This window comes from Leptopilina heterotoma, unplaced genomic scaffold (assembly GCF_015476425.1).
Source record: "Leptopilina heterotoma isolate Lh14 unplaced genomic scaffold, ASM1547642v1 Lhet_121, whole genome shotgun sequence".
In the NCBI taxonomy this organism is placed as follows: Eukaryota; Metazoa; Arthropoda; class Insecta; order Hymenoptera; family Figitidae; genus Leptopilina; species Leptopilina heterotoma.
In genome coordinates, this window is record NW_025110839.1 from 1613652 (window position 1) to 1634482 (window position 20831).

At 22.7% G+C, this 20831-nt stretch overlaps 3 protein-coding genes across 4 annotated transcripts; 1 reads left to right on the forward strand and 2 right to left on the reverse strand.

Moving 5' to 3' along the window:
* The first annotated feature begins 153 nt into the window (after positions 1-153).
* LOC122511649 (ubiquitin carboxyl-terminal hydrolase isozyme L5) lies at positions 154-5672 on the forward strand. 2 transcript variants are annotated; one of them, XM_043627034.1, is made up of 7 exons: positions 154-219; positions 300-390; positions 472-535; positions 638-743; positions 2549-2736; positions 2809-3006; positions 5253-5672. In XM_043627034.1, the coding sequence occupies exons 2-7, from the start codon at positions 315-317 to the stop codon at positions 5554-5556; spliced, it is 936 nt and encodes a 311-aa protein (XP_043482969.1). In that variant the 5' UTR covers positions 154-219; positions 300-314; the 3' UTR covers positions 5557-5672. The 2 variants fall into 2 exon arrangements, with proteins under 2 accessions (XP_043482969.1, XP_043482979.1); XM_043627044.1 differs by having other exon boundaries at positions 155-219; positions 313-390.
* Positions 5673-8243: 2571 nt separating this feature from the next.
* LOC122511642 lies at positions 8244-9980 on the reverse strand. The gene has a single exon (XM_043627022.1). It carries the CDS (start codon positions 9640-9642, stop codon positions 8368-8370), a length of 1275 nt encoding a protein of 424 aa, XP_043482957.1. The 5' UTR covers positions 9643-9980; the 3' UTR covers positions 8244-8367.
* Positions 9981-13622: 3642 nt separating this feature from the next.
* On the reverse strand, positions 13623-19871 carry LOC122511430 (ankyrin-3-like). The gene is made up of 3 exons (XM_043626643.1): positions 19133-19871; positions 18941-19046; positions 13623-16572 (listed from the first exon to the last, which is right to left on the reverse strand). Exon 3 carries the CDS (start codon positions 16564-16566, stop codon positions 14053-14055), a length of 2514 nt encoding a protein of 837 aa, XP_043482578.1. The 5' UTR covers positions 16567-16572; positions 18941-19046; positions 19133-19871; the 3' UTR covers positions 13623-14052.
* Positions 19872-20831: the final 960 nt, after the last annotated feature.

Here is a 20831-nt window from a genome sequence, read left to right on the forward strand (position 1 = left end):
ATAGAAATCTATTGTATTTTTATGTTACGTTCAACATAAGGCATAAGGCCATAAAAAAGACAATTGTCGGCATAACAGAAGAAATCTATTGTTCAATAATAAAAGAAGAACAAGAACATAAAAAGATCATTGTGAACATAGCCTAACTTGCGCAAGTTTTACACGCAGTGAGCAAACCTTAATATTCTTTGTTTTTGTCAGAACAGCGAAAATTTATAGGTTAGTTCTAAATAACTTGCAAAGTTTTTTATTTATAAAATAGAAAATTAAAAGAATTAATTATTTTTATTAACTTTTAGTACGATTTTAAAGACATGGCGGATTCAACTTTGAATTGGTGTCTCATTGAAAGTGATCCTGGCGTTTTTACTGAATTAATAAAAGAATTTGGTAATTCTCACGATTACTTTGCAGTTTTTGATGTTTGGATTTTAAGATTTCTGTTAATATTTTATATTTAAATTATTATAGGCGTTCAAGGATTACAAGTCGAAGAATTGTGGAGTTTAGATGATGATCAATTCGAAAATTTGAAGTAAATATTTCATTTTATAAATTTGGTTTTTGAAAAAAAATCGTCAATATGAATCTTTGTTTCTATATAAGAATAATAATTATACCTTTTTTTCCCTTTCAGACCTGTTCACGGTTTAATATTTTTATTTAAATGGGTTCATGACGATGAACCATTAGGAACTTTGGTTCAGGACAGTCGACTTGATAAAATCTTTTTCGCTAAACAGGTAAGTACTGAACTTATTAATTGTTTTAATTGTTAATTTAGTTGTGTTTTGTTGGTTGGTTGTTTGATTATTATTAGTCTGTTGTCCCCTAAAGACAAATAGCAGTAAAATTAATTTATTATTTATTTATTTTTAATTTTTTTAAAAAATATTAAAACTAATTATTTTTTATTTAGTAATTTATTATTTTTACTAGCAAATCATTATTATGCAAATTTCAAATTCATTTATTCTCAAAAACCAAATTTAATTTTTAAATGATTGCAGATTCAAAAATTTTTAAAATTCACTTATTAAAATTTAACTATTTTCCAAAATTTAAAAAAAAATTTGACAAAAATTAAATTATTTTCATAAGTAATCAAATTCTTGTCAAAAATCCAATTATTTTTATAAATAATGAAATTATTGTCAAGAATTCAATTATTTTCATAAAGAATAAAATTCCTGTCAAGAAATCAATTTTTTTCATAAACAATAAATTTCTTCAAATGAATTTAATTATTTTCAATGCAATTTTAATAAAATGTCTCAAAAGAATTCAATTATTTTCAAAAATTTGGATAAAAGTCTGCAGAAGATTTTAATAGCAGAAATTCAATTATTTTCAAAAATTTTTTTAAATTCTTCATATGAACTCAATTATATTAAAGAATAATAAAATTCTTTGTATGAATTCAATTATTTTCAAAAATATCTTTATAATTCTTTACACAAAATTTTATTATTTTCAATAATTTAATAGAAATCTTCACAGGAATTCAATTATTTTCAAAAATAATAATACATTTTTTTGAAACAATTCAATTATTTTCAATACAATTTTAATAAAATTTTTTAAAGGAATTCATTAATAAAAGTTTTAATAAAACTCCTTAAAGAATTCAATTTTTTTTCAAAAATTTGGATAAAATTCTTTAGAAGATTTAAATAATTTCAGTACAATTTTAATTTAATTCTTCGAAAGAATTTAAAAATATTCTTCAAAAAGTTTAATAAAATTTCTCTAAAGAATTCAATTATTTTTGAATTATTTCCATAAAAATCGCCTGAAAAATTCAATTGTTTTTATTAATAATAAAATTCATGTCAACAACAAAAATAATTGAATTTTTTTCATAAATAATAAAATTCTTCAATGGAATTCAATTACTTTCGAAATAATTTTAATAACATTTTACGAAAGAATTGATTTACTTTTAAAATTTTTAATGGAACTCCTTAAAATAATAAATTCAACTATTTAGCAAAATTTTGATACAATCCTTTATAAGAATTCAATTATTTCCAATACAATTTTAACTAAATTTCTCTAAAAAATTGAATTGAATAAATTTAAATTATTTGCAGGAATTTAATTATTTTTAGATAAAATAATATTTCTTCGCTGAAAATCAATTATTTTCGTATGTTTGTCAAGAATTCAATTATTTTCATAAATAGTAAAATATTTCGCAGAATTTTAATTGTTTTTAAATGAATAATAAAATTATTTAAAGGAATGTAATTATTTTTAAAAATATTAAACATCTTCACAGGAATTTAATTATTTTCAAAAGTTTTTAATAAAATTCTTCGAAATAATTGAATTATTTTTAAAAATTTTGATAAAATTGTATGCAAGAATTAAATTATTTGAAATTCAAAATTATAAAAGTTAAAAAATTAGAATAACATTTTTTTTAACAAAACTATTATTTAATCTTGAAGAGATTAAAATAGAATTCTATAATTTTCAAATTCAATAGATTCAACATGAAATCTATCAGAGAATTAATGGTTGATTAATAATTTACTGTTTGCAGGTTATCAACAATGCTTGTGCGACTCAAGCGATTCTAAGCGTTTTACTTAATTGCAAGCATTCAGATGTTGCTTTAGGACCAAATTTAGAGGAATTTAAAAATTTTTGTCAAAGTTTTGACGCTAATATGCGCGGTTTAGCTTTGAGTAACTCAGACGTCATTAGACAAGTTCACAACTCATTTGCCAGGTAAATTTGCCTTTTATTGTGATAATCGTAAAGTATTTGCTAATTTACTTATTGCTGTTGTTTGATGTTTAGACAAACACTTTTTGAATATGATTCGAAATTATCCGGAAAGGATGAAGACGTATTTCATTTTGTAAGCTATTTACCAATTGATGGACGACTATACGAATTGGACGGTTTGAAGGACGGACCAATGGACTTAGGTCCTTGCCCATCCGGAGATCAATGGGTACAAGCTGTGAAACCAATTATTCAAAAAAGGATAAACAAGTAAGTTATAAAAATTTAGATGCAGGCCTAGGATCGACTTTAAGGCGCTAAAAATGTTGCTTTAATCGTTTAAAGATGTAAAAAACACTCCAGCCCTCGGATATTGTGACTTTTTTCGACTATTTTCAAAAAATGACACTTTTTTCCAATTATTTTCCGAAATTGCGACCTTTTTGACTTTTCTTCCAAATATTGCAACAAAATACCACATTTTTCGTATAAGATGCAACTTATTTCGATTTTTATAGTGCAAGAAGTATAACAATGAGCAAATCTTTTAAAAATTATTTTTGAATAATTTTTCTAAATAAATTTTCGAGATATACAATTAAAAAGATTTTGAATAACTGAATAATTTAATTCAAAATAATTAAACGTGACATTCAATTTATTATTATGCAAATTAAAACATTTTTAATTTTCAAATATGAATTTTTGAATAATTTCAGATACAAACTTTAAAAAAATTCAATTATTAACTAATTTATCAATTCATTATGCTTGTTTATTAATTTCAAAAAGTTTGATAAAATTCTTCGTTAGAATTCAATTATTTTTACAAATAGTAACATTTTTTGCAAAAATTCAATTGTTTTTAAATAAAATTATTTAAAAATAATTATTAATAATTATAATTAATTAATTAATTAATTAATTAATTATAATTACTAATAATTATAATTAATTAATTAATTAATTAATTAATTATAATTATTAATAATAAATATTAATAATAAAATATTAATAATTAATTAATTAATTATAATTATTTATAATTATTTATAATTATTTATTTTATTTATTTTTATTTTTTATTAATAAAATTATTTGCTAAAATTTTAATAAATATCCTTCTAAACAATTCAATTTTATTTATAAATAGTAAAATTCTTTGCAAAAATTCAGTTACATATTCAAAACAATTTCACAAAAGAATTCCATTTTCTCTTAATTCGTTAAAAAATATTTCAAAAGAACGCAATTATTTTCTAAAATTTTAATAAATCCTTCGAAACAATTCAATTATATTTGGGGCTCCGGATCTTAAAAGGGCATTTTACTATTTAAAATCAATGCTGAAAGTGCCCTTCTTAAGATCCGGAGCCTCATTTATAAATAGTAAAACTCATTGCAAAAATTCAATTGTTTTCAAAAAAAATTTCAAGAAAAAATTCCAATTTTTCTTAATTTGGTCTAAAATTTTTCAAAAGAATTCAATTATTTTCTAAAATGTTACTAAAATTCAATAATTAAATGTTTAATTTCAATTATTAACAAACACGATTATTTTAAAAGCTTGAAAGAAATTGTTTATAAAATTCAATTATTTAAAAGAATTTTATGTATTATTAGAAACTCCATTATTTAAAAAAAATTCAAAGAAATTATTTAAAAAGAATTTTATTTGAATTTTCAAAAATTTTAACAAATAATCTTCAAGTGTAAATTTAAAAATGAAATTTAATGAAAAATTGTAGCTTCAAAAAATATATTTTAAAAGTTTTAAAAAAAAATTAATTCTTATAATATTTTCATTCTAATTTTTTTAAAATCAATTATTTTCAATATTTTCAATTACATATTTTCGAAAATTCAAATACATACAAAAAATAACATTTAAAATTTATGACAATTGTTTTTAAAATTTTGGAGAAAATAATCATGTTGAAAATTTTCAATTAAAATTCTTCAGAAATTTGATTATTTTTTTTATTTTTCAAAAATTAGACTAGGTACTTTTAAAAGATTTTATCAAATTGAAATTATTTTTAAAAGATTTTACCAAATTTCAATTATCAAGAAAATTTTTCAATTGTAAGTATATAATTGAAAAACTATATTATCTTTCAAAAATGATTTAAACATATTTTTAAAAAAACTGATTTTAAGGATTTCTTTATTATAATTTTTTGAAAATGTTGTACCTGTACGTTAATAACTTTTACAGTTACAGTTACAATTATTGTAAAAATTGAATTTTGTATTTAAATAATTGAATTCTCGAAGAACTTTCGGAAAATTATTAAAAATAATTGATTTAGAGATGGTTTCGTAGAATTTTATTACAATATTTGAAAAAAAGTCAGAAAAGTCACATTTCTTCAATAATAACTCGAAGAAGTTTCAATTTTGAAAAAAAGGTAGAAAAAATCGCATTTTTTGAAAATAGTCGGAAAAAGTCTTAAAAAAAATACAATTCGATGTCTAGAATAAATGATTTTTTTTTAAATATTAACTTTTTGCAGATATAACGAGGGCGAAATACATTTCAATTTAATGGCCGTGGTGTCCGATAGAAAAATGTTGTACGAACGAGAAAAGGCGAAATGTGGCGATCCAGCGGAAGTAGCACGTCTACAGGAATTGATTGAGGAAGAAGTTAGAAAATTGAAACGATATCAGATTGAAAATATTCGACGAAAACACAATTATCTACCGTTGATTATGGAATTGTTGAAAGCACTAGCCAAAGATGGAAAACTTGTTTCACTTTATCAAAAGGCAAAGGAACGAGCAATTGAGAAGGAATCGAAAAAAAACAAAGTTTAATTTTTTACTCATATTTCTCGAAAATCGTATTAAGCCTACATTTTTGTTGGCTCCCTTTTTTACATAGTGTGTACGAATTTTCATTACACTTCAATATAATTATATTTACAGAATTATTTCATCAGGTGATTTTCTTTTTAAAAGGACATTCTCTTTTTTTTCATAGATTGTTGTTTATCGAAATTTATTGTTTTCTATTTAACGAAACAATTTTTTTGTTTAGACTTAATTCGTCATAAATCACCCAGAGACGTTGATGAATATTTTTAGAAAAATCTTATGCCATGTAGAAATTTTTAATATCCGTACAATTCTTTTTTGATAATTTTTAAGTTGTATTTGCAATTTTAAATTTTAAGTTGAGTTGCAAGAAAAAAAGGTTATTTTGACAGCTTCAAAAATCTAAACATTATACAGAAAAATATAAAAATTTTGTATCGAATATTGAATCTTGAAAAAATTCAATTATCTTAAAAAAAATATTCTTTGCAGGAAATCAATTTTTTTCATAAGTAATAAAATTGTAGTCAAGAAATTCAATTATTTTCATAAAAATCTTAAAATGGTTTGAAGAAATTCAAATATTTTTATAAATTATAAATTGGAATTGAATTATATTCAATAATTTTTATAAAATTTTTCACAAGAATTCAATTATTTTCGTAGTCAATGAAATTCTTCAAACGAATTCAATTATTTTCATATATAATAACATTTTTTGAAAAATTTCATTTATCTTCAAATAAATGAAAAAATCCTTTGCAATAATTTAATTACTTTCCAAACTTTTATTAAAATTTTTTACAAGAATTCAATTATTTTCATAGCTAATAAAATTTTATTAACTATGAAAATAATTCTTAACAGAACTTCAATTATTTCCAAATAAAGAAACTTTTTAAAAGAACTCAACTAATTTTAAAAATTTTAATAAATTTCTTTACGAAATATCAGTTATTTTAATAAAAGATCTTTAAACAATTTAATAATTTTAATTACATTCTTCGCAAGAATTCAATTATTTTTACAAAAAAATAAAATTCTTGCTTAGGATTCAATTATTCTCAAAGAATTTTATAAAATTCTTTGCAGAAATGCAATTATTTTAATAAATAATAAAATTTTTTTGTAAGCATTAAATTATATTTAAAAAATAATAAAATTCTTTGCGTAGATTTTTATCATTTAAGAAAATAATTAACTTCCTGCGCAAAATTTTGATTATGTTTACAAGAAATAATTGAAATCCCTGTAAAGAATTTTATTACTTATAAGACAATAATTGAATTCCTGTAAAAAATGTCATTATTTATGAATATTAATGCATTTCTGCGAAGAATTTTATTATTAAAGAAAAAAATTGAATTTTTCAGAAGATTTTTACAATAGACTTTTGAAATTAATTATATTCTTTCAAGAAATTTAATAATAATTAAACTAAAATTAATTTAATTCTTTTAAAGAATTTTTTCAAAATTTTTGAAAGTAATTAAATTCTTTCAAAGAATTTTATTAAAAAATTTTAAAATAACTTAATTCCGATGAAGATTTTTAATATTTTTAGAAATAATTAAATTCCTGCAAAGGTTTTTTTTCATTTATTTAAATATAATTGAAATTCTGCGAAATATTTTATTATTTATGAAAATAAATTTAATTTCTGCAAAAAATTTTCCATTTTTGCAAAAATACTTGAATTTTTGCGAGTAATTTATTATTTATCTAAAAATAATTGAATTCCTGCAAAGAATATTTGATTGTTTAAGAGAATAATTGAATTATTCGCAAGAATTTAATTAAATTTTTTTGAAAATAATGAGATTTTTCCGCAGAATTTATGGTTTGTTTAAAAATAATTGAAATCTTGTGAAAGAGTTTATTAAAAGTTTTGAAAATAATTCAATTCTTGCGACGATTTTTATTAAAGTTTTTGAAAATAATTGAATTGTTTCCAAGAAAAATAAAATTCTTCTCAAGGAATTTAGTTAAAATTGTATTGAAAATAATTTAATTCTTATAATTGTATCGAAATTTTTCTAAATAATTGAATTCTTTCGAGAAATTTTATTAAACTTTTTGTAGGAAATTTAAATTCTTTCGAAGAATTTAATTAAAATTGCACTGAAATTATTTAAATCTTCTAAAGTATTTTATCCAAATTTTTGAAAATAATTAAATTCATTTGAAGAATTTTATTATGTATAAAAATAATTGAATTGTTTCAAAAGAATTTATTATTTTTGAAAATAATTGAATTCCTATGAAGATTTCTATTAAAATTATTGAAAATAATTGAATTTTGTTTATAAAGATATTTTTGAAAATAATTGAATTCCTGCAAAGAATTTTATTATTTTTGAATATAATTGATTTCATGTGAAGAATTAAATATAAAATTTTGAAAATACTTGAATTTCTGCTAAGAATTTTATTAATTTTGAAAATAATTGAAATGTTCCGGGATTTAATAATTAATAAAAGAATGTATATTATCTTTATTGTTTCTCTATAATTTATTAAATTTTTGCAGCTTTAAAAAAAAACCCTCTTTTCAGTGCAATTCATTTTAAAAATTAAATTTCTAAGTTAAACACAAAAAAGTTTTGAGAATAACAATAAAAAATAAATTGTGAGGATACTGAACAAAATTTCTACTTATAAGGTTTTTCTAAAAAATACTCAACGACTTTGGTTGAAATATAATTTATTTATCCGTCCAATTAATTTTTATATTCAAAATTATAATTTACATTTTTTTTGCGGATTATTTTTCAGATGTGTAGAAAGAAAAGAAAATTTTTTTTTCTTCTCTTAAGATGGATTTGGAAGATGTTGCAATTTTTCGGCGAATTCAACGAGTTCCTCAACAATTTCATTAATACGTCGAGCATAATGAGGATCACGTTGCATTATTGAGAATACAAAATCTTTACGATCGTGAAATACATATTTATCGTAATTTTCTGGATCGTCAAAAATTTCCGCACCACTTTTACCATCCATTAATACAGTTGGAAAGAAAATTGCCGCCGTCACAATTGCACATAATCTTTGCTCTTCAATTCCATCGAGAAGTTCACTCCATGAGGGAATTTGAATATTTTTATTATTCTCCATCAAGGCACGTGTCAATACTGCAAAATAGTGTTTTATCAATTCCGCCTCATGTTTCTCACGAAAATCACGTGTCGTGCATAAATACAATAATTGAGTGACATCGTGAGCGAGTGACGAATATCGTAATAATTGAAAATCAACGAGAACACATTTCTTCTTTGTTTCATTGAATAGCAAATTATTACCCCATAAATCACCATGACTCACGACATTACGTTTCGTTGCCGATGGTTTAAAACCCTCACACGACTTTCGACAAGCTCGAAAAATATTCTCTGTCTTTAAACCTAATTTATCGGCGAGAAATATCGTAAAATCGACAGCAGTCTCAAACCATTGTAAACGTTTCACTGAATTATCAAATGGATTCTCCTCGAAGGCTTCTGGAAAAATGATATTAAATTTTTGCTTCAATCGATCCTCAGCAATTATCGATGCCGCATGTAAATTTGCAATTGACGTCAATGCAGCGATCATTAATTCTCTATCGAATATTTTATCGGGAATCATTCGAAAACCCTTTTCTTTTAAATTCTCAAAAACAAGAGCATCGTCTTTAATTAAATAACAAATTGGCGACCATTTCTCACCAAAATAATTGTAATTCAATTCAGGCACAATATTCTCAAAGAAAAATATTTCCTTAGCAAAAATTTGACTCTCCTGAATGAAAATTGCCTGCAATGGTAGTTGATATGGAATGATCTTTAAGAAAAATGATTTTTTTCTTATTTGCTGACTTTTTTTTGTTCTTCCAATTAATTCCAATTTTAAATGTGAACCAAGAAAACCGAGTTTTTCATCACAAAACGGTTGTAAAGAATAGTCAATATTTTCCGCTTCATCGCAAAATATTTGTTCGTACAAAACTTTTATTTCTGCTTTTGACACAATCTTCGAAATTTTATCACAAGAAAAATTGTAAATTGATTTGTTGTTAATTTGATTTTCACTCATGGTGTGAGACATTTTTTTTTTGTAATTAAATTTCTTTTTTTTACTTAAAGTTCGAACCTTCTCTCATTTATATGAAGGCAAAGTAACAAGCTTCCTGATTATACGATTGATTTATGGCACAGGGATTTATCATTTAATGATAAATTGTCGTACGTCTTTATTTTTAGTAACAATCTTTTTTAATTCATTGTAGATTATTTGAATTATAGATCATAAATTTATAGATTTTGTAACAAATTGTAATTAAAAGTTCATTTTAATTCTTAAATTGAGTAAACAAGAATTTTGCAATTCTGTTTATTTTACGTATTATTTCAGTTAACAGACTTCGCACTCGTCTACTAAAACTTACTATTTACTACTTTTCAACAATTTGCTACAATTTTGATAATTTTTTTAGATTTCTGACACTAAAGGCTACTTTTTTCTTCTTTTTGAAAATTGGCACTACATTAAATCCTCTAATAGTTGAAATGAAAAATTATTCTCAACAATTTAAAAAAAATAGTTAGAAACGATTAAAAAAAAATTAATGAAATTCTTAAAAACTATTTAAAAGTTTTCAATAAAATGCTTAGAAGTAACAAAAAATTTTAAATAAAATTCTTAGAAACAATTCAAAAAAATTTAATAAAATCCTATGAAACAATTCAATTATTTTCAAAATTTTGAAAGAAATTTTTCTCAAAAAATTCAATTATTTTCAATGTCTACTATTTGAATAATTCAATTATTCAAATAATAAATTAAACGAAATTCAATTATTTAAAATACAATTTTCATAAATTTTTTTATAAGATTCTCCGAAAGAAGTCAATTAGGTATGTATTTTTAAGGATTTCAATAAAATTTGTTTATAAGAATTCATATATTTTTAATACAATTGTAATGAAATTCCTTGAACATTTAATAAAATTCTTTGCAAGAATTCAATTATTTTCACAAATAATAAAATTCTTCGCAAGACTTCAATTTTTTTTAATACAATTTGAAATAAATTTCTCGATATCAACTTCAATTTTTCGGTAATTTCAGATTCGAAATTTTAATAAATTCTATGATAATTCTATAATTAATTAAGTAGGTAAATAATTTAATTATTATTGTAAAAAATACAATTTTTCACAAAAATTCCAATATTTTCAATACAATTTAAAATAAATTTCTCGAAAGAATTCAATTATTTTTAATAAAATTCTTCGTAATTTAATTATTTATAATTCAATTTTAATTAAATTCTAATAAACAATGCAATTTTTTTTCAAATTTTAACAAAAAATTCTTTGCATGAATTCAAATATTTTAATAAGTAGGTATTAAAATTCTTCTCATGTATTCAATTATTATCAAAAATTATTTTTAAATTCTTAGTTAGAATTAAATTATTTTTTTAATAATATAAAATTTTTGGCGGAAATTAAATTATTTTTTCTTGATAATAAAAAAAAAATTCACAAAAATTTAATTATTTTCTTTAATAATAAAATTCTTAGCAAAAATTCAATTATTTCTAAAAATAATACAAAAAATTCAATTATTTTCATAAAGATAATAAAAATCTTAACAAATATTTAATTATATAATTTTTAGCAAATTTTCAATTATTTTTTTAAAAATAATAAAAAAAAACTTCAGAGAAATTCAATTATTTTTATAAAAATATAGAAATTCTTCTCAGAATTAAAATTTTTTTTAATAATATTTAAATTCTTCTAGGTAATTCAATTATTTCAATATTAATAATAAAATTCTTCGCAAAAGTTCAATTATTTTCATTATTTATAAAATTCCTTGAAGCTATTCAATTATTTTCACAAATTTTAATACAATTCGCTAGCAGAATTCAATTACTTTCATAAAAAATAAAATTCTTTTTAGGAATTCAATTATTCTTTTAATTGTTAATAAAAATCTTCAAAAAAGTTTAATTATTTGTTTTTAAAAATAAAATTTTTATAAAAAATTAAATTATTTTTATTATTATTAAAATTCTTCGAAACTATTCATTTGTTTTTATAAATAATATTATACAATTCTAGAGAAAAATTAAATTATTTTCATAAAATTAATAAAAATCTTCGCAGAAATTAAATTAGGGTAAGTGCGTCAATTGCTGCGGGTGCTTCAGTTTCTGCGGCATTTTAATAATTTAAGTGAATACATTTGTTCAGGGCACAAATAATTTTGAAATTTTTTTTAAAAATTACTTAACGATGTAAGTTTTAAAATAGATATAGGAAGTATATACCAAAACATAATATTTATGTATTTTATTTTAATTAAAAGTTGACGTGTTCAAGGTTTTATTTATTTTCATTGCTAACTTTGCTGGCGGTGCAAAAGTACCTACATAAAAAAGGCTTTATTATTGTTTTTAGACTTAAAGTGGTTATTATTATGATGATTTTAGATAAAGAAAACCTTGTTTTAAAAGAAAAATTAAACTTTACTTTATTTTTGTCTGTTATTATATTTTATTTTTAAGAGTAGTAATTAACACAGAATTTGGGCTTGATTTAATTTCTGCGCCCTCAGAAAATCAACTAAGACTGGTTACAATAGACTATCTATTTTGAAAAAGAGCAAGAAAAAATTATGAAAATGAAAGAAAAAATGAAGATTATGGAGGAAAAACTAAAGAAAATTTAATAAATACATAAATTAATTAAGGAAGAATTCTGTTATTAAGTTTTAACTAAATGTTTCAAAAATGTGATAATTCAGAAATTATTTGTTACTTTTGTTAATATATGATATATATTTATTTTTAATAAATTTATATTCTATTCAATTAAACATTGATTAAAATCATTGTCCCATTTTGATTTCATAGTAGTTTGCGGTATTATACACATAAACACGAAATTATACGCAGAAACTGACCCACAGGAATTAAATTCGCGCAGCAACTGATGCGCAGCAACTGACTCAAACGCGCAGAATTAAACGCATTGAATATTATTTTTAATTCATTAAATTTATTAAAATAAATTATATTTTAGAGATGTTATTTATTGTAAACATATCTTAATAACACAAACTACAAATTTAATAAGACATAAGTTCAATTTGATCAATATAAAAATTATATTTTATAGTTAAAAGACGTCTTGACCAAAATACCGCAGGAATTAGTACACTTACCCTATTAAAAATTCTTTTTAATTTTTTTTTTAAATTACAGTTATTTTTATAATTATACCTAATAAAACTCTGCGCAGAAATTTAATTATTTTTATAAAAATATAGTTTTTTCTCAGGAATTTAATTATTGTTACTAATATTTAAATTCTTTGTGAGAATTCAATTATTTTTATAAATATTACTAATAAAAATCATCACAAAAAATCGATTATTTTTATTAATAATAAAATTCCTCGTAAAAATTCAAGTATTTTCATTATTAATAAAGTTCTTCAAAGAAATTCAATTTATTTTCAAAGCAATTTTAAAATACAATTCGCTATCAAAATTCCATTACATTCGTTAAGAAAAAAATTCTTTGTAAGAATAGAAATATTTTTATTAATGAAAGAATTCTTCCCAGTATTTTAATTATTTTCCAATACAATTTTAATAAATGTTCTAAAAACGAATTCAATTTTTTTTAAATTATCCGAAATAATTCAGTTATTATTAGAAATATTAATGAAAGACTTTACGAAAATTCAATTACTTTAAATTTCAATTCAATTGTAATAAATTTTAATTATTTTAAAAAATTTGAAAATAAATTTTTTATATAATTTAATTTTTATTCTCAATACAATACATATAATTTTAACAACATTGCTGAAAAGAATTCAATTCTTTTTTCTAAAGAATTAACAAAATACTTCGTAAAAATTCTAATTCAAAGTCATTTTTCAAAAAGAATAGAAAAAAATTTTTAACTTTTGAAATTAAGGAATTTTCAATGAACACATAATTACTATATAATATAAATCTTTTTTTATTTTTCTAATTATTTTTTATCTTTAATTTACAAAATATTTTTATTTCTTTTTGCTTTCTGTGTAATTGTTTATATTATCTAAAATAAATTTTGAATTAAACAAATTGTTTCCGACTGTAAACATTTTACATACTTTTCCATTTTTTAACGCAACTGTTGAAAATACGTAGTAATTTTGAATTTTTAATAAACAAAAATTTCGTAATATTTTAAATTTTCTCTTACGAATTATTGTAGAATAATTTGTACTTTTTTTATATACTAAATAAATAGAAGTTTTTTTTACAAAAAAAAAACTCAAAATACAGTAAACCGTAATAAATATTTGATACAAAACATAACATTTATGACACTTGCAGTTTTTTTTGTACTGTAAACAAAAATTTCATTTCGTTCTCAAAACAAAAAATTCATTGTCATTTAAACAAAAATTTCATTTTTTCTTTTAAAGAAAAATTTAATTTTCTTTACATAGGATATGACTCTGCTAAACGTCTTACTTCTAACGCAGTTAGATATTCACAAACTTTATCTACAATTTCACTGGGAAGATGAATTTTAAGTTTATCATAAACCATATAGTAAAGTGATTTTTTACACGAGTCGATAAATTTACATCGAATTCGAATTCTTTTAGCTCGTTTATAAAAAAATTTCTGAAACGTTTTAAAACCATTGGAACACTCAAAGTTTTTCATTAATTTTGCATTTGACACGCATTTTTCGAGTTTATAAAGTGGCTTCGCGAGAAAATCATAATATGTCATTTCTGATACTTTAGGCAATACTTTTGTTCGTTTCATTAAATCAATTTCATTCTCACATTTTTTATACCAGTCTCTAAATTTAAATTTCTCGATAAATCGCGCGTGTATCATTTCACCAAAATTATTCGCATTTTCAGGAAGTGATTTTAAAAGAGCAATTCTCGATATTAATGCACTTCGGACCTCACTATTCACGTGAAATAATCCACGACAGATTTTTTTTAATAATAATTTTTGAAAATCGACTAAAGTTTCCAGTCTTTGAATGTGATCGACAAGAGAAATGAATATTTTACTTTCACAATCTAAAGTTTCGATTATCGGTTTGTATTTATTGTTGAAATCATAATCGAGAAGAATATTGACGAAAGTAATTGACTTTTTTTCCATAACGGCAAGATCAAGAGAGTGGAGAACAGCTTCTTCAAGATCCTCCTTTGGCAAACGATCGAGAATTTCTTTGACGATATGAAATTTATTATTCTCGATTGCACATTCAAGTGGTGTTGGTTTCATTTTTCCGTAACCTTTCGGATTCGCACCGGCTTTCAACAGGACTCGCACACTCTCGTAGTGTTCATTTACAATCGCAAGATCCAATGCCGATTGTTTACGTATCGTTTGCGAATTAACGTCGATACCAGACTTTATAAACTCTTTCAAAAATTTCGAATAACCGAGTTCGGCAGCGATCAGAAGGGGTTTTCGTCTACCGAAATAATTTTTCATTTTATGTCCAGCTCTGAGAAGAAGTAGCAAAATTTCATCTTTTACACTTTCGGCGGGTATTTTGTGTTTTTTATTCACAGCCCCGTGTTTTAGAAGTTCCTCCACAATTTTCGTTTGTCCCGCTGTGATTGCAGAGACAAGAGGCGTTTTATTTTCTTTAGATAAATGATTCACTTGAGCTCCATTCGCCAACAAATATTTCACAATTTCCAATTGACCTTCACTCGCCGAACAATGAAGCAATGTACCAATTCCCATAATTTCCTTATTAATCTCACCACAACCATTTGTAATCAAATATTTCAATAGATTCAAATGCCCCATTTTCACCGCCTCGCAAAGATTTCTTTCATTTATAATCCTCATTGATCGACAATTGACAAAATAATCAATTATTTCTAATTTCACCCCGAGAATTGCTAAATCAACAGCTGTTTTACCATCCGAATTTCGAATCGTATGAAAGTGATGACCATTTTCAATGAGATATTTGACAATTTTAATGTTATTGAATTCAACAGCAGCGTGAAGGGCAGTGTTTGTTGTATCGGAATTTATTTCCACGCCGCATTTTAGTAAATATTCTAATATCTCCAAATTACCGATCGAAGCCGTATGATAGAGAATATCGTGGGAAATATAATCATTTGGACCGAGATATTGCAAAATATCTAAGCGACCAGTATTGATAGAGCATTTTAATAGGTCACAACATTCCTCATAATTTAATGTATTTTTCGCTCCTTTTTCAAGAAGAAATTTCATAATTTCAAAGTGACATTCCCTGACAGCGTAATACAATGGTGTTCTCTTTTGTAAATTCCTCCCACTAATTAAATCGAAGTTTGCATTAATAAAGAGTTGCAATATTTTCCAGTCTCCGATTTCCACCGCTTTGTGGAGAAAAAAATGATGTTGCGGCGTTTTATTCACTTTATCGCCACATTGCAGAAGGTATTTCAAAATTTCATAGCGATTTTCGGTGACGCTGTAGTAAATCATCGAATCCTGGATTAATTCCTTCTTCTTTAGTAGACATTTAAGAATGTCTAAACGATCATTCAGAAAACAGGAGCGAATTTCATTGTCACTATCAATTTTGGATAGACAATTTTTCGAGCCATTATCGATTAGGTATTTAATAATTGAGGCTCTTTTATTCTTCAAAGCTAAATGTAGTGGTGTTTTGTCACTTCTGTTCCTTGAGTTTACTCTACCGTAACCATTTTTCAACATTAACTCCACAATTTGCAAATTGTTGCCTTCAGCTGCATAATGTAGGGGCGTCATTTTTTTATTCTCTTCCTTAAATTCTTCATTTTGCTTTAAAAATTCTTGTACTTTATTTACATTACCCATTTTAATAGCATTGATAAGAAAAGAAAAACTGAGTCTTCTGATTTTTTTATCCGATGGATCTTCTTCATTTTGATCGACTTCGGCTGCTCTTTTACATACCGCTGTTTTTTCACGTGGACTTGACATTTTGTACTGTTGAAAAATTGAAAAAGAAACATTTAATACATTTTTTCAAGAAGTAAAAATATTTAAAAGATAAATCAGGGTTGCCACAAGTCAGGGAAGTCAGCGAAAGTCAGGTAATTTCTTTTTAAATAACTTCATTCTTGAAGAACTATCATAAAAATCAGATTCTTTGAAATTAGTTAATTTTTTTTACCAAAAATTGCAGCAAATCAATTATTTTCAATAAAATTTTAATAACAATTCTCGAAAGAATACAATTATTTTTAAAAATATTAATTAAATTTCATTATTTTCAAGAATTTTAATATAAATTCAATTATTTTCAACAATTTTGATGAAATTCTTTCAAATCCTCGGAAAGAATTCAATTATTTTCATAAACAAGAAAATTCTTCGCAAGATTAAAATATTTTAATAAATAATAAAATCCTTCCAAGGAATTCAATTATTATCAGAAGTAATAAAATTTTTCGTAGGAATTCAATTATTTCTAATACAATTTTGATAACATTTCTCGAAAAAATACAATTATTTTTAAAAATATTAATTAAATTCAATTATTTTCAAGAATTTTAATATAAATTAAATTATTTTCAACAATTTTGTTGAAATTCTTTTAAATCCTCGGAAAGAATTCAATTATTTTCATAAACAAGAAAATTCTTCGCAAGATTAAAATATTTTAATAAATAATAAAATTCTTCAAAGGAATTCAATTATTATCAGAAATAATAAAATGTTTCGTAGGAATTCAATTATTACCAAAACAATTTTGATAAAATTTCTTGAAAGAATACAATTATTTTAAAAAATATTAATTGTTAATTACATTCAATTATTTTCAAGAGTTTTAATAAAAATTCAATTATTTTGAAAAATAATAATCTTTTTAAAAACAATTCCATTATTTTGATTCATAATAAAATTTTTGAAAGGAATATAATGATTTTCAATACAATTTTAATAAAATTTCTCAAAATAATTCATTTACTTACAAAAATTTTAATAAAACTCCTTAAAAGAATTTAATTTTATTCAAAAATTATTTAAAAATTCGTATCAAGAATTGAATTATTTTCGTAAGTTTCAAAATTCTTCAAAAGAATTGAATGATTTTCAAAATTTTGAATAAACTCTTTCACAAGATTTCAATTATTTTTAGATAAACCCTAAATTTTGAGGAGAAATTCCATTATATTAAAAAAATTTAATTAAATTCTTGCCAAGAATTCAATTATTCTCTTAAATAATCAAATATTCTTTGCAGGAATCCAATGATTTTTAGATTAGTGATAAATTATTCGCAAGAATTCAAGTATTTTTATGGAAATGGAAAATTCTTCGCAAAAAATAATAAATAATAAAATAATTCGCAGAATTTCAATTATCTGCAAATAAATGAAAAAAATTCTTTTCAGGAATTTAATTACTTGCAAAAATTTTAATAAAATTCATTAGAAGAATTCAATAAGTTTTAGTACAATTATTATATTATATTTCTTAAAAGAACATAATTAATTTCTTCCAGGAATTCAATTAATAAAAAACTTTGCAAGAAATAAAAATCTACGCGAAGAATTTTAATATTTTTTAAAAATAATTTATTGCCCACAAAAAATTCTAATATTTATTAAAATAATTTAATTTCTGATAAGAATTTAAAAAAAATTCTTTAAAAATAATTGAATTCTTCTCAAGAATTTTGTTTCTTTTAAATACTTGAATTTTTTCAAAGAATTTTCTTTTTATAAAAATAATTGAATTGAATTATTTAAAAATTTCTTGATAAAATTCTTTATCAGAATTCAATTTTAAAAAACATTTAATTATTCAATAATTTAATTATTTTTGTATCAGAAATTCAATTATTTAAAATTTTTTTTTAAAGTCTCGTCGAGATTTCAATTATCTTTATAAATAGCAAAATATTTCGTCAATATTCAATTATTTTTAATACTTTTAATAAAAAATCTTTGAAAAATTTCAATTATTTTCAAAAATATTTCTCAATTTAATGATTTTTAATATCAATTTTTATAAAACTTCCCAAAAGAATTAAATTATTTTAAAAAAATTTTGATAACATTCGACGCAAAGATTCAATTATTTTTATAAATAATAAAAATTTTACAGGAAATTCAATTATTTAAAAAAGAATTTGCATACATTTTTTTAGAAAAAATTCATTATTTAGAAAATGGTTTATAAAATTCTTCGCAATAATTTAATTATTTACATAAATATTAAAATTTTTTACAGGGATTCAATTATTTTCATGAATATTAATTTTTTCGGCAACCCTGTAAGTGCATTTTACAAGATAAAAAGGGTAAATATATTTTATAATTAAAAGAATTGCATAAAATTTACTCACCTTTGTACGTAAATAATAAGAAATTCACATTTTTAGAAAACTTGGAAATCCACAATTTTCCAATTAGTTCTTTAATTGTAAAGGAAATGTGTGAAATTGTAATTCTCTGTAACATAAAGTTGCAATTATTATAGTTTTACAATTAGAACTCGTGGAAAATTGTAACCATCAATGAACATGAAATTAACTTACTTTTCTCCATTCATTTAGTTTGCCTTGACATTCTTCTATTTCTGCTTCTTTAATTTATTTTGTTTTATTGTAAAACAAATTCATACCGGCACAATGAACACAATTAATTGACAGAAACGACGAAAAATAAACAAAACAAAAAACATCATTCCCAACCAGGGTTGGGAACGTAAACTACCTAAGGTAATCTACGTAGTTGTTTACAAGTAGATTACTTGGTAATTTACGTCAAGAGTTTTCTACGTAATTTACATTAATGTATTTTGTCACGTGGTATAACCTGAAAAGCAAACTTTTCAAGAGGTTATGTTATGTTTTTTTAGTCTTTTAATGGCCGCCATCTTGAAAATGTAAATTACATGGGTTTTCTACATTGTCTACGTAAATTACTTATTCTACGTAATCTACATCAGAAACCAAAAATGACGCGTCATTTTCCAACCCTGTTCCCAACAGCAGGGAGTAAGACTAAGGAGACTGAACTGACTGTGTGAAGTCTCTCAAAAATGAAACCTTTTTCTGTAGGGGAACTATACTCGCAGAATGACAAAACTTATGCTCCGCGCGCATGCGCAGTACATGCGCATATTGCCCTCTCTTTTTATATCGTAAAATATGAGCAAGTGAGAAAACAAAAACATATCAATAGGTTATGGTTGTGTTTTGACACATGATTCTTAAAATAAAATTACAAAATTATGGTTTGTTGCATCCCAGGATGCAAAACATCATAATTATTACAATGATCGACAAAACGAATAAATTAACTTATTGATAACTCTTATGTGACATTTAAAGTTGTTTATTTATAAAGTATATAATTAAAGTAAATTACAAATTCGTAAATATTATTTATTTATGAATTGTTCAATTATTTCCACAAAGAATAAAACACTTTGTAGTTATAAGCGGCGTGAAGTTGGCACAACAACTAGAGAAAATTAATATTTAATTAATTGAATTCGTTTGGTAATCGTATGGTAGTGTATGGTAGTCAGTTTTTTTTGTTTGGTAGCGAAAATTGAAAGATTTATTTAAGTTTTAAGTTTGGCGTGCTAATTTCACGATAGCACTGCAAATACAATTTTTTGTAAAATAAAAACTGGAAACCGTTTGGTAGTCGTTTGGTAGTGATTGGTAACTACTTCCTGACTTTTGGTAATACAAACTGCAGAAAATATAACATTAAAAAAAATTAACAAAATATAATACACAGAGTAACGTGCTACCCGTGCTACACAATACTGCGCATGCGCACAACGGTCGGCCATGTTTATCAACAGGGAAATTCAAACTATATAAGTATGTCTTTTAGTACGACGACAAAATTATTTAATTTAATCAAAATAATAATAATAATACCTTCTACTTAATAAATAAATGTTACTTAATTATTAACTTAATTTTTAAATAAACAAAGAATTTTTAAATAAATAATTTACTTCCCTGCGCGTTTGCTTAAGAATTGTTGTGCATCAAAAATTCTTTTTTCCCTCTAATTCTAACCTTATGATGATGATTGGTATTGAATATTAAACGATTGTTAATAAACAATTCATTAATAAATAAACAATTTTTACAAAAAAAAAAAATTTATTTCCTGCGTGCTAGCTTAAAAATTGTTGTGCATCAAAAATTCTTTTTTCCCTCTAATTCTAAACTTATGCTGATGATTGGTAGTAAAAATTCAACGATTGTT